At 38.1% G+C, this 12,305-nt stretch overlaps 1 protein-coding gene across 1 annotated transcript in view; it reads left to right on the top strand.

The window, feature by feature from the left end:
- Window positions 1–1,498: 1,498 nt before the first annotated feature.
- Window positions 1,499–12,305, top strand: part of TRHR (thyrotropin releasing hormone receptor) — a 32,989-nt gene continuing 22,182 nt past the window's right edge. Inside the window, exon 1 of the mRNA XM_001091307.5 lies at window positions 1,499–2,370. Coding sequence (XP_001091307.1) covers window positions 1,582–2,370 — 789 coding nt within the window. The 5' untranslated portion in view covers window positions 1,499–1,581. The remainder of the gene's footprint in view (window positions 2,371–12,305) is intronic.

Genomic DNA, 12,305 nt, shown 5'->3' on the forward strand with positions numbered 1-12,305 from the left:
CACCTAGAAATAAACTGAGACAAAACATTGCTAGGCGGTTCATGTGATTGGAAATCCAGAGGACAGGCGAAGGGGAAAAGCACCCAGGGCCGATAGATTCTATAAAGTGGTCCAGAAATAGGAGTTGAAAAACTTAACAGACCCTACGCAGTTTAAATTGATGTTCCTAGCTCAAAGAGGCCTTTTAAAAATAATTGTTATAAGCATCAGCAGATTGCAGCTGAAATGGTTTGAAATCAATTTTAACTCATTTTCCATTCACAAAATATGAGAGGAGGAAGCCAATGGTACTGATTCACTTGAGAAACAGTACAAGGGTTTTCATAGTAGAGAAATAGGTTGATTTCAGCTCAGACAGATATTTCAAGCTTCAAGGGCCGTGTCTAGACTGAGAAGGATTTGCTAACCCCAAAGTCCTATCAAACAAGGAGTGTAAATGTATTTCAGAGCAGCTTAGGTACTGGCGTTTCTGCAGAACTTAGACGATCAACAACGACAAGGCCAGCTGCTTCTAGACCCCTGGCTTATGATTTCAGCTTTCCAAATTAAAGACGGTCTCATCAGCACATTTAATAGTAAATCCTCCAAGAGCAGAAGACTCTGAGTCAGTGAGGACTGACTGGCATTTGTGAGAGTGTGTGTGTGTGTGTGTCTGTGTGTGAGAGAGCGAGCGAGCGAGCGTGTATGTTCTCATTAGGGGACGATCTATGATTTGACAGCCTCACTGCTGCTGCTCCTGCTGCTGCTCCTGCTTCTGCTGCGGCTGTATGGTTTGTCATTAGTTGGAAAGCGCTGTGAGGCTTTGGAGAAACTGCAGTTTTAAAGACTGAGCACTGCTAAGTGGTCTCCCTCTCAAATAGAGTAGATGAGATTTTCCGAAAGATTAGAAACGTGGAACTATTACCACTTCATCTACCCAGAAAATCAGGCAGTGCTACAGAGGATAAGGTAAGAGAAGGAATTGTCCTCTCTTGTATCTGTGGGGCAGGGGGCATGGGGAAATGTCATCTCAAAGGCTTTCTATTTTATACCAAAGACATCTCACCCTCTGAGAGCAAAAGAGGCAACAGCTAAATTTGTAACAAGCTTGATTATCGAGCTTCTTGGCTTTTTCCTCTGGTATCTTTTTCTTCTTCATCATACTTTTGCCAGGCATCTAAGAGGTGTATTAGTATTTATTTTTCAGTTAGCAGATATTATTTAATTTTTTTTCAATCGGGCATTGTTTCAAAACAAGGAGTTTTTACTGTTTCTCTTTTCTTAAGCATTTTTCTCTGTTAAGAGGGAACTGATCCCTCTTAATGTGAGCTGGTCAAAACAGTTACTCCATTCTACACTAGAGATGCAATAAAGGAAGTTTTAAGAAGTACACATGAGCCCTATTCCCACAGAAAAATAGGAAGTGAAAGGAGTGGAAGTGAGGGTTATTTGTGATTGGGACTTGATCAGAAATTGTAACACTATTAATGAATATGTACTATGACCCTTCACAGGGGGATGGAACTGCTGCAATAAAGGTGAGCGCTGGAAAGAAGATGTTTTGAGAAGTCAGCGTTTCTGAGAAACTTTAAGCCACTAAAGATGGAAAACGAGACAGTCAGTGAACTGAACCAAACACAGCTTCAGCCACGAGCAGCGGTGGCCTTAGAATACCAGGTGGTCACCATCTTACTCGTGCTCATTATTTGTGGCCTGGGCATTGTAGGCAACATCATGGTAGTCCTGGTTGTCATGAGAACCAAGCACATGAGGACCCCCACAAACTGCTACCTGGTGAGCCTGGCAGTAGCTGATCTCATGGTTTTGGTGGCCGCAGGCCTCCCCAACATAACAGACAGCATCTATGGTTCCTGGGTCTATGGCTATGTTGGATGCCTCTGCATTACTTACCTCCAGTATTTGGGAATTAATGCATCCTCTTGTTCAATAACAGCCTTTACCATTGAGAGGTATATAGCAATCTGTCACCCCATCAAAGCCCAGTTTCTCTGCACGTTTTCCAGAGCCAAAAAGATTATCATCTTTGTCTGGGCTTTCACATCTATTTACTGTATGCTCTGGTTCTTCTTGCTGGATCTCAATATTAGCACCTACAAAGATGCTATTGTGATATCCTGTGGCTACAAGATCTCCAGGAATTACTACTCACCTATTTACCTAATGGACTTTGGTGTCTTTTATGTTGTGCCAATGATCCTGGCTACCGTCCTCTATGGATTCATAGCTAGAATCCTTTTCCTAAATCCCATTCCTTCAGATCCTAAAGAAAACTCTAAGACGTGGAAAAATGACTCAACCCATCAGAACACAAATTTGAATTTAAATACCTCTAATAGATGTTTCAACAGCACAGTATCTTCAAGGAAGCAGGTAAGCAAAACCCAAACTCCAAGTCAATAGAGGAAATGTGGGATAGAGTTCCTTGGAGATGGGAACAACTTTGCCCTGTTTAACTGATGGCAAAACCGAAATACAATCATGCAAATGTTTCACAGTGTAAGCTTCTGCCTAACATATTAAATCCATCTCTAAAGCAACTGGAGATCTAAAAATAGATAGGGAAAATTGGATAGCACATCAGCAGGTATCAGTTCAGGTGCTATTAAGATACAAAGAAATATAAACAGAAACTCTGGAAATTTACCTTTAATATGTTTGTGCCCCTCTGGAAATGTTATCAGAATATTTGGACAATTTCTGGCTTCTGTAGGAAAGAATTCTATTGCATGATAAAGAATTACCTTAAAAATTCATTGCACAACAAATATTTGACAGGACAGTTTGAAAACAGGTTAGTTAAAAAATAAATGAAACTTTCTTTGCCATTCTACAGTTACTCACAATGGAGACATATACCTGGCAAAGGTTCTTGGACTTATTTGTGGTAGGCTTAGTGGGGGAAGATTCTATCACCCTCTCCTCCAGATCCTTGCACAGTGTCCCAGCATGCAGAAGCTGAAAATGCACTCTGCTCAGGAAATGTTCTAATAAAAAAGACAACATCAAGCTCAATTTTTCAGAAAGAATGACTCAATTTTTTTAAAAAATCTGGTTTTTTTCCTAAAAATTCTTTTATGCTTTTAGATCACCTGAATGCCCATATAATTAGTTGAATAGTGGTTTCATTAGTGAACCAAGTGCAAAACTTTATTGCAGTACATATGATTTATGAAATGATATAGGAATAAAATACTTTTATATCATTTACACATTTATCTATGTTTATACACTTCTTCTAAGTTACTTATAAACTTAGCTTTAAGTTTCTTTTCCTTGTTTGGTAAATATAATGAACAGATGATAAATATTTATTCTCATAGTTAAAAAAGAAAGCTAAACTTGAAATCAACATGCTGATTCTTTTAAATGGGTTGAATTTTCTCATATTTCTTGCAAGGAATATAGTTCTCTCTGTGTACCTAGTTAGAAACTGAGCGTACTTTGTAAAAAAGTATATATATGAATCATTCCCACTGTTACTTCATAAATTCTAGTTGATATATGCATTGTAACCAGACACAGCGAAATAAACTGCTAAAAAATTTAAGAGTTTTAGATATGCATGAAATGAATAATGAGCCATAACTTAAAGGAAACATATACTGCATTTTAAATGTTGCTGTAATACCTGGTTTATATAGTACTTATTATTTAAGATAACTAGATGATAGGAGAGATGACCTAAGCAACTATTGCCAGCTCTTAGATTTCTTTTGCCTTGGATCTAGCAGTGCTACCTACTCTAAGGCTTATTTGGCCATTTATTACCCAAAATTTGGTTAATGGAAATTTAGAGATCTATTGACTATCTTCCAAGACAAACGTTGACAATATAATAAGAAAGTAAAGAATATGTACATCTCAATTAGACACCAAACATGGGTTAATGTCAGCAGCGAGGAAGGTCAGGGAGTAAATTCATTCATTAGACTCCAATTTGCATTCCTGTTATAAATTTTTAAAACTTGTTTGTCTTGCCTAATGTCCTTTCTTTCCATTACAGTCATTAGTACCTATCAGCATTAATATGTTTTAATTTGCTAATTGTGTTACATATTCACATTCTTATTTCAAAACTGTTACCGATAAGCTGTCTTTACAGAGGCTGTATGATAGAAGAAAAAGCCAAAGCTTTGGCTCCAAACTTGGGCTTAAATGCCAGGATTCCATTCAAACTCTATAACCTTGGATAAGCAGAACTCTGTGAGCCTTAGTTTTGTCATCTATAAAACGAGATAAGTAGCAATATCCAAGATCCGTGTGAGGACCCATGAAATACCTCCTGAAAGATGCTTAAAGTGGAGTGGTGATTAATGCCTGAGTGTTAACTAGGCTCCTTCTTAATTTTAAAAATATATTTTGGCAACTGTGAGGGAACTACAGGTTTTTCCTTAAAAATCCACATTCACTGCTTTAACAAAGATTACTTGTTGAACAAATATGTATATGACATGGTAACTTCTTTACGGAGTTTGTTTTAATAATTAGAGCATTTGGAAATACATTCTGAGCATTTGGGGTTGTCACATTAACACCACTGTCAGCCTCCAAGAATAAGGAATGAAGTTCCCTTGTTGCAAACACCAATAACACCCTAACTGAGAAACATGGAGTGACATATAAGCCAAGAGGAGTGTATTTAAGCAATGTGCCTTGTAATTCAACCCTCATTATAGATGGGATGGGAGTTCAGAGAAAAGAAGGAAAATTACTGGGCTATAGGAATCAGAGAAGTCTTCAAGGAAGAGGTGGCTTTTGAGATGGCTCCGGAAGGATGAAGATAATTTGAAAAGTAGAAGTCAAGGACAGTATCCCATGCATAAAGCACAAGACATAGTGGCTGGGATGAGAATGGCGTGGGTTTGGAGAGGGGCCAAGTAGGGGCATATCGAGTGGAACTTATGGGATGGAGCAACTTAGTTGTCTGAAATGAATGATGTATATAGGGGAGTAGTAAAAAGTAAGACTGGACTGATAGAAGTGTATGAGAGTGAAAGAAGAGAAAGAGACAGAGAGACAGAGAAGGCTGTGGAGGATCCAGACAATCGGGCAAAGAAAGGAATTTGAACTTAATGCAGAGGCGACAAAGAATGTGAGTGATGAGCAGGGAGCAGCGATGATGAAATGGTATTTAGGGATGAGAAATCTGACAGCTCTTGGGGAGGCAGATTTGAAGAGAGAGAGATCGGTGGCAGAGAGACCACTTTGGAAGTTGTTAGTAGCGATACAGGCATGAGGCAGTAAGATCATCTATCAGGAGAATTTAAAGTAAAGAGTAAACCAGAAAGATGTTTCAAAGAAAGAAACGGTGTGATGTAAACATATCCGACATAAAGGATGAAGAAAGGACAATTCAGCATGGCCCCAGGATTCTGAGTCTAGAAGAATGTGGTGCCCCTGATCAATAGAAATGAGAACAGTGAAGGGGAACCAGTTTTGTACAAAATTAGTGACCTGCTTTTTTCTTCTTCTAAAATACTTATTTTCTTAAATCTTTGAAAGGTTCAAACCTCCACCTTCTATAGCCAAAGGACTTTCATTTTAATATTTTCTCTGCATTTTTTTCTTTTAGGCAAGTTTAATTTACAGTTTAATAAATACTCATCTGGGTCAGGTCTTTCTAACCAAGTTCTTACATTCAAATGTGCATAGCCTAAAAGAGTCACATTTATAAAGGAAGTAAAAGAGCATTTACATGTAAAGGACAAATGTGAGTTTTTTCCTTGCTTATGTGTTTTTAACTTAACATTCTCTATGCAGAAAATCCAGGCCAGAATATTTGTTTTCTTTTTTCCAGAGATTCAATTATGTTTTAGGAAACCATCGAAATGTTGGGTAAATTAAGTAAGATAAATTACCCAAACTTATGGCTTGGAATTGTGTAAACCAAAAGGATTATTTCATTGACTAAATACATTGCTTTTATAGTTGGTTGTTTTAATATAAAAGAGGCATTGTTTAAATTTTCATATTTGCCTCATTTCAGCTCTATCTACACAATGCCTCCAGAGTCCCTCATTTCAGTCAATTCAGGGGTTCCACATTATGTAGATACAATATCTCTATTATTGACTCTGTATTTCTATGTAATTGATTGGATTTCTGGTATTTTGAAAGCACAGAAACACCTGAACATCTTAGTAAAATGTAATATCAATAAACACATTCAATTCAAATATGTACTTTCTACAGAATGCAGAAATATGCAGAATATTTTATAGATTTATAAAACAGGCTACCAGTTTTATTTTCAATGGAGTTACTTTAATATTTTTTTCTTAATTCTTACAGAATACCTAGTAGAGAAACCATGTTACATAGTCTTAATAGAAGCTCTAAGAGTAATGGCAGAATTCTTACTATGGAATTCACTTGACTCATCAAGCCTTAAAAATATCAGTCTTTGTTTCCAGGGAACTATTAAATATCTAGAAGGAATATTGGTAACCCAAGAAACAAAAACAACTTTCCTTTTTATTATTTATTTATTTATTTATTTATTTATTTTTATTTATTTATTTTTGAGATTGAGTCTCCCTCTAGTCCAGGCTGGAATGCACTGGCAGTATCTCAGCTCACTGCAACCTCCGTCCCCAGAGTTCTAGAGATTCTTCTGCCTCAACCCCCTGAATAGCTGGGATTACAAGTGTGCACCAACACACCTGGCTAATGTTTTGCATTTTTAGTAGAGACAGGGTTTCACCATGTTGGCCAGGCTGGTCCTGAACTCCTGACCTCAGTTGATCCGCCAGTCTCTGCCTCCCAAAGTGCTGGGATTACAGGCTTGAGCCATCGTGCCTGGCACAACTTTCCTTTTTAAAGTAATGCACACCTTTTGCTGTTATTGGTGGTGATGACACTGATGCTATAAAAGCAATCATGTGTATTATGGAAAATATAGAAAACTAGAATAGGAAAAAGCCATCTCTTACCTCCTGACCCCACCTCTCAAGGACCAAAATCATCATCATTTTGTTATATTGCTTTCTTATGTTTTCACTGGATCTTTTTTTTTAACACAATTATAGTCAAATGTATATGTAGTTTTGGCTTCCAGGTTTTCCATATAAAGTTTTGGGAATAATATTCTCAAAAGGAAAGCACAAGGCAAAGCAAAAGAAAATGATCAGGATTGAGTTCGTTTCTCTGAGCCTCAGTTTTCTCATCAATAAGATAAGAAAAACAATGACCTCATAGTGCTGTTGCTGAAGTCATATGAGATATAACAGACAAAATTCAGGTTTGCTTTCCTCCCACCTGTCCAGCCACCTACTCTTCCCTCTCTCCTATGCGTCTCAGTGATCCCCACCTCACTGGGCACCCTCCCGACCCTCTCTTAAGCACACCTCAGTCATACAATGCTCATGGAAAATGAAGACACTCAGATAAAGAACTGGCTTCCATGTGTCTTCCCTCTTCTCCCCTGCCTTGCTCCAACTCCTACCTCTAGTGCTATTTACATTTTCTTTCTTTGTTGTTTTTTTTTTTTTTTTTTTTTTTTTTTTGAGACAGAGTCTCGCCCTGTCACCAGGCTAGAGTGCAGTGGCACGATCTCGGCTCACTGCAACCTCCTACTCCTAGGTTCAAGTGAATCTCCTGCCTCAGCCTCCCGAGTAGCTGGGATTACAGGCATGCGCCACCATGGCCAGCTAATTTTTGTATTTTTAGTAGAGATGGGGTTTCACCACGTTGGCCAGGATGGTCTTGATCTCCTGACCTCATGATCCGCCTGCCTTGGCCTCCCGAAGTGCTGGGATTACAGGCATGAGCCACCATGCCCGGCCTATTTACTTTTTAAAGAATACATATTTTGGGGTGTGAATGAATGTTTAATTAAATTGGGGGAAGATACTGAACAATAATGACCTACTGCAAAATTTTACTTAATGTTGACCCAGCTCTAGCTTTAGAACTTTTGCTTTCCCTCCAACTCATTAAAAAAAAAAAAAAAAAAAAAGTAAAGGAGACTAAGAAGATAGTTACTGACCAGCCTTCACCTGTCTGGTGCTTGGATACCCCAAGGTTGCATTTTGAAGAATTCATGAGAGGCTATGTAAAACCTGCAAGACACATAGGAAAGGAGGCACATTGTTGGAATGTCAGGCAGTAGGGCTGACATTTGGAACCATAAAATCTCATAAATTATAAACGTAAGCAACTGCCAGTTCCACCTACATCTAAGAGAACCTTTACTCAACAGATTCATTCTTCTCCCCAGGTAGCTTAATCAATGATTAAGCTCACAGGGCAAATTAATGATATTAAACTCTTCAGTATTAGGCCTAAATTAGAGGTTTCCCAAGAGTACTGAGGCTACAGACTCATCTTTCATTTTATTTTTTTAAATTTTTTCATTTTTCAATTTTTCTTTTTTTAGAGATGGGGACCTTGCTCTGTCATGCAGGCTGGAGTGTAGTGGTGCAATCATAGCTCACTGAAACCTCTACCTCCTGAGTTCAAGAAATCATCCTGCTTCAGTCTCCCAAGTAGCTGGGACTACAGGTGCACACCGTTGTGCCCAGTTCATCTTTCATTTTTAATTGTTTTATTTATTCCAATGTCTGGGTTCAACTATATGCTTAATAGTGTAAGTATCTCTAAGTTCAGGAGAAAAATGTATAATTTTTGTGACAGCTTACAGCTAAGTGTGCCATTTTATTTTTATTAAAGAATGGTTATCTATTTTCTGATTCACATCCTGTGTAAGAAAAGATTTCGTACATATCCTATAAATTATCTCCTAAAGTTGTGTGTTTTGTGTGCTTTGATTTAGATAAATACACATTGGTTATTCCTAATTTTATATTTGCATAAAAACTGCAAATATAAAATTAGGAATAAATAATGTGTATTTATGAATAATTGAGCCATAAGTTCACTAGCAGAGAAAAATAAATTATTCTATATGCCTACAAAAAAGAAAGACCAATGCTCCTATAGAATTCAATCTGTTCACACAAGAAACATCATAAAATCAGCTAAACTTGAAGATGACAAACTACTTTATACTTCTTTACATAGCCTCTCATGAATTCTTCAACATGCACACAGATACTCCAAGTTCTAGACACATGAAGTCTGGTTGGTAAGTATGTTCTTAGTTTCCTTTAGGTTTTTTTTTTTTTTTTAATGAGTTGGGGGAAAAAGCAAAAGTTATAATGCTTGAGCTGGGTCAGTGTTGAGCAAAAGTTTTGCAACAGGTCATTCTTATTCGATATGTTCCCTAATTTAATTAAACATTCGTTCACATCCAAAAAGCCCCTAGCACTATCCTAGGTATAGAGGCTACAGGGATCTATAAATACAAACTCTTTATCTTCAAGGAGCTTAATATGGGCCATGTACACAAATAATTCTGAGTATACCACTAAATTCTATGAGAGAAAACATGGCAGCCATGAAAGGAGAAGGAAAATGGGGGAAGGCTTTTGGAGTACATAGTATTTGAACTGGACCTATAAAGGTGGGATGAATGCCTGCAAGCAGCAGTAAAGTCAGAGAGAAAAGAAGGAAAGTTCAACAGAAAGGGGGAAGTAAATGGGAGAAGACTGGGCGTGTTCAGAGTGGGAATAATCTGGTATTGTTGAAGCAAGCTATGGAAGGCAAGTGCCTGGAGAAGGAAGTCTGAGCCAGATTGTGGTCCTGCTACATCTAATTCCCACCTCTCCTCCCCATCCTGTCCCTTGTCATTCTACATGCTTTCTTCTATGCCCATGCTTACGACTTTCACCTGAGTCTTCGGTGTATAGCTTCAGAAAAGACATCTCCCTACCCATAAATACAATTGCTTTTTGGACATCACATAATTACATCAAATCCGATAGGTCTAAAACAAAACACATTATTTTGCCTTATAAACCTCTACCTCTTTATTTCTTTCCTACGTTAGATTCCCAAACCAGAAACCTGGGGGTCCTTCTAAGGGCCTTCTTCTCCTGTTATCCCCTGCTCCCCATAGCTAAGCAATAACCATGTCCTAGTGATTCCAGCTCATTATTCTCCTGCTGACCTACTTCTCCACTTGCACCACTGCTGCCCTGGTTCACCGCCTTTCACTGCCCTATTTCACTGCACACCTTACCAGCTTCTCTTGCTCCCATGGCACTCTCCTCCAAATCATTCTGCACATTACTCACTAAGGGATCTCTCTAACACAGAAATACTATCAGCATAATTTTTACAGTCCCCTGAGCGCTGGAGTTTTAATTCCTTAGAATCACAAATAAGAACTTGTCCCTTTCCTACATTTTCGGCTTCCTCTCACGTGGCTCTCGCAACTTACACATTATGCTCCAGCAATTCTGAATTATTTGTAGTTCTCTGAACTTGCTGCATTCTCTCAGCTGGAACACCCTTCATCTGGCAAACCCCCAATTATCTTTCAAGTCATAAATCAAAAATGATACCCAACCGCCCCATCAAACCTTAACTGAATTTCTCAGGTAGATTTATATAGCTACATTCCTAACTACATATATGTTAGGTGTTCTTCCTATGTTTCCACAGTACTTTGCATACACATATGCTTTAGTAATTCTTTGTCCTCATAATTGGTAGCATGTCTTCCCACTCTCACTCACATCCCGAAGAATAGGGCCTTGTATTCTGGTACCCTCAGCCCTGTGTTTGGCATACAGTAGGTTCCCAAAAGTGTACACACTCAGTGGTGTGTAGCTGCCAAGGAGTACAGGCTTTGCAAGAGCAGGTGATTAGTCTCACTCCCCAACTCCGCATTCAGTGCCATCACACTGGTGGCTTAAAATTGGTCATGGTTGAATTACTTTACAAAATCAGCAAATATGACAAGCCAGGGTCCCCTCTTTTTTTGTGGAGAGATGATTGTTAAATACTTATCAGCACACTTTTGTGTTTGTGTGTGCATGTATATATAAAAACATATATGTGTATATATATAAAATATGTAATTTTACAAATGTAGTAAAAGAAAGTATGAAAGAATACATTCATACAGACTTAGGGGCTCGGTCAAGTCCAAAACTCTATTTTGCTTCCTGAAAAATTATCCTTTACATGTGACATATTCTTCTCTGATTTTAATTAAAATCTCCTTGTCTTTTATTAAATCCTTTTTGAATTCCCAAAATAACAAAAGTGCAACTAGCCAGCACGATGGTGATTGTGTTAGTAGAGAAGATGTTTTAGGAAGATTTCCCCCTCCAAATAGGACAGGCTGATTTGGAAACATGGCACACTCAGATAATTGACTTCATTGTACAACAACCTGTTGGCTTTCCCATGAACCTTTAAATTCCTTCCACAATAAGATAGCTACCTCGGACAGAAGGCATAGAGAGGCAGAGAAATGACAGCCCAGGGAAGGGAAACAAAATGAACAGAGGTATAGAGATGAGAACAAATCCATCTGAGTGCTCCTATGTGACTAATTTTCCTTAAACAGTTTTCACACATTTATCTCCTAAAAATATATATATATATATATATTTATATATATATATATTTTCCCAGCTATATATATATATCTCCCAGCTTCTCTGAGGGCTTTCAATACCCTTTAAACTATGACCCTTTCATCACTTTTCTTTCTTCATCCATTATCTCTTCAATTCAATTAACATTTATTAAGCACCAATTTTATGCCAAATACTGTCTAAAGAACCAATAATACTCTCTTCTGGAACATTCAGTAGAATATGAAAGATCTACATTAAAAACAAGGTTAAGCTGTGCAGTGTACAGAAGAGACAAGAAAATGGTACTTATTGTGCGTAAGGTTGAAGGCAAGCCCCCAATGGGATACAAGTCACACTCAGGCTTGAATAATGAGTAGGCATTCACCAGGCCAACATGAAATACAAGACCTTCCAATCTGCAGAAGTAGTCAATGAGGCCGGAAAAACAAAACCCAAGACCACCATCAACACCTGCCTTCTCAGTTTTCTCTTCAAGCTATTGAGCAATGCCAGAGAATATCACATTCTACAGACAGTGGCTTCTTCACCCTTGGAGTTTCCATTCCAAATGGGCCTTCAGGGATTTCTGTCTATCCATGTGCAGAACCATAATCAGTTTCCTCTTTTTATGTCTTAAATGCCTATTTCAAAATTCCCTACTGTTCTTGTGTCATTTTACATAGAATTCTTTCCTCTGAAATTTCTCACACACCCAATATCTCCCTTCTATTGTTATGACGGCAGTTCCAGTCCCATTGTGACCTCTCTGCACTGTAGGCAAGAAGGCTGATCTCCTGCCTTGCCACATATGAAGAAGCTTCCTTCCAATCCCCCTCCCTCTTTTTTTTTTTTTTTCTTTGAGACAGTCTTGCT

Source organism: Macaca mulatta, chromosome 8 (genome assembly GCF_049350105.2).
Source record: "Macaca mulatta isolate MMU2019108-1 chromosome 8, T2T-MMU8v2.0, whole genome shotgun sequence".
Lineage (NCBI taxonomy): Eukaryota > Metazoa > Chordata > Mammalia > Primates > Cercopithecidae > Macaca > Macaca mulatta.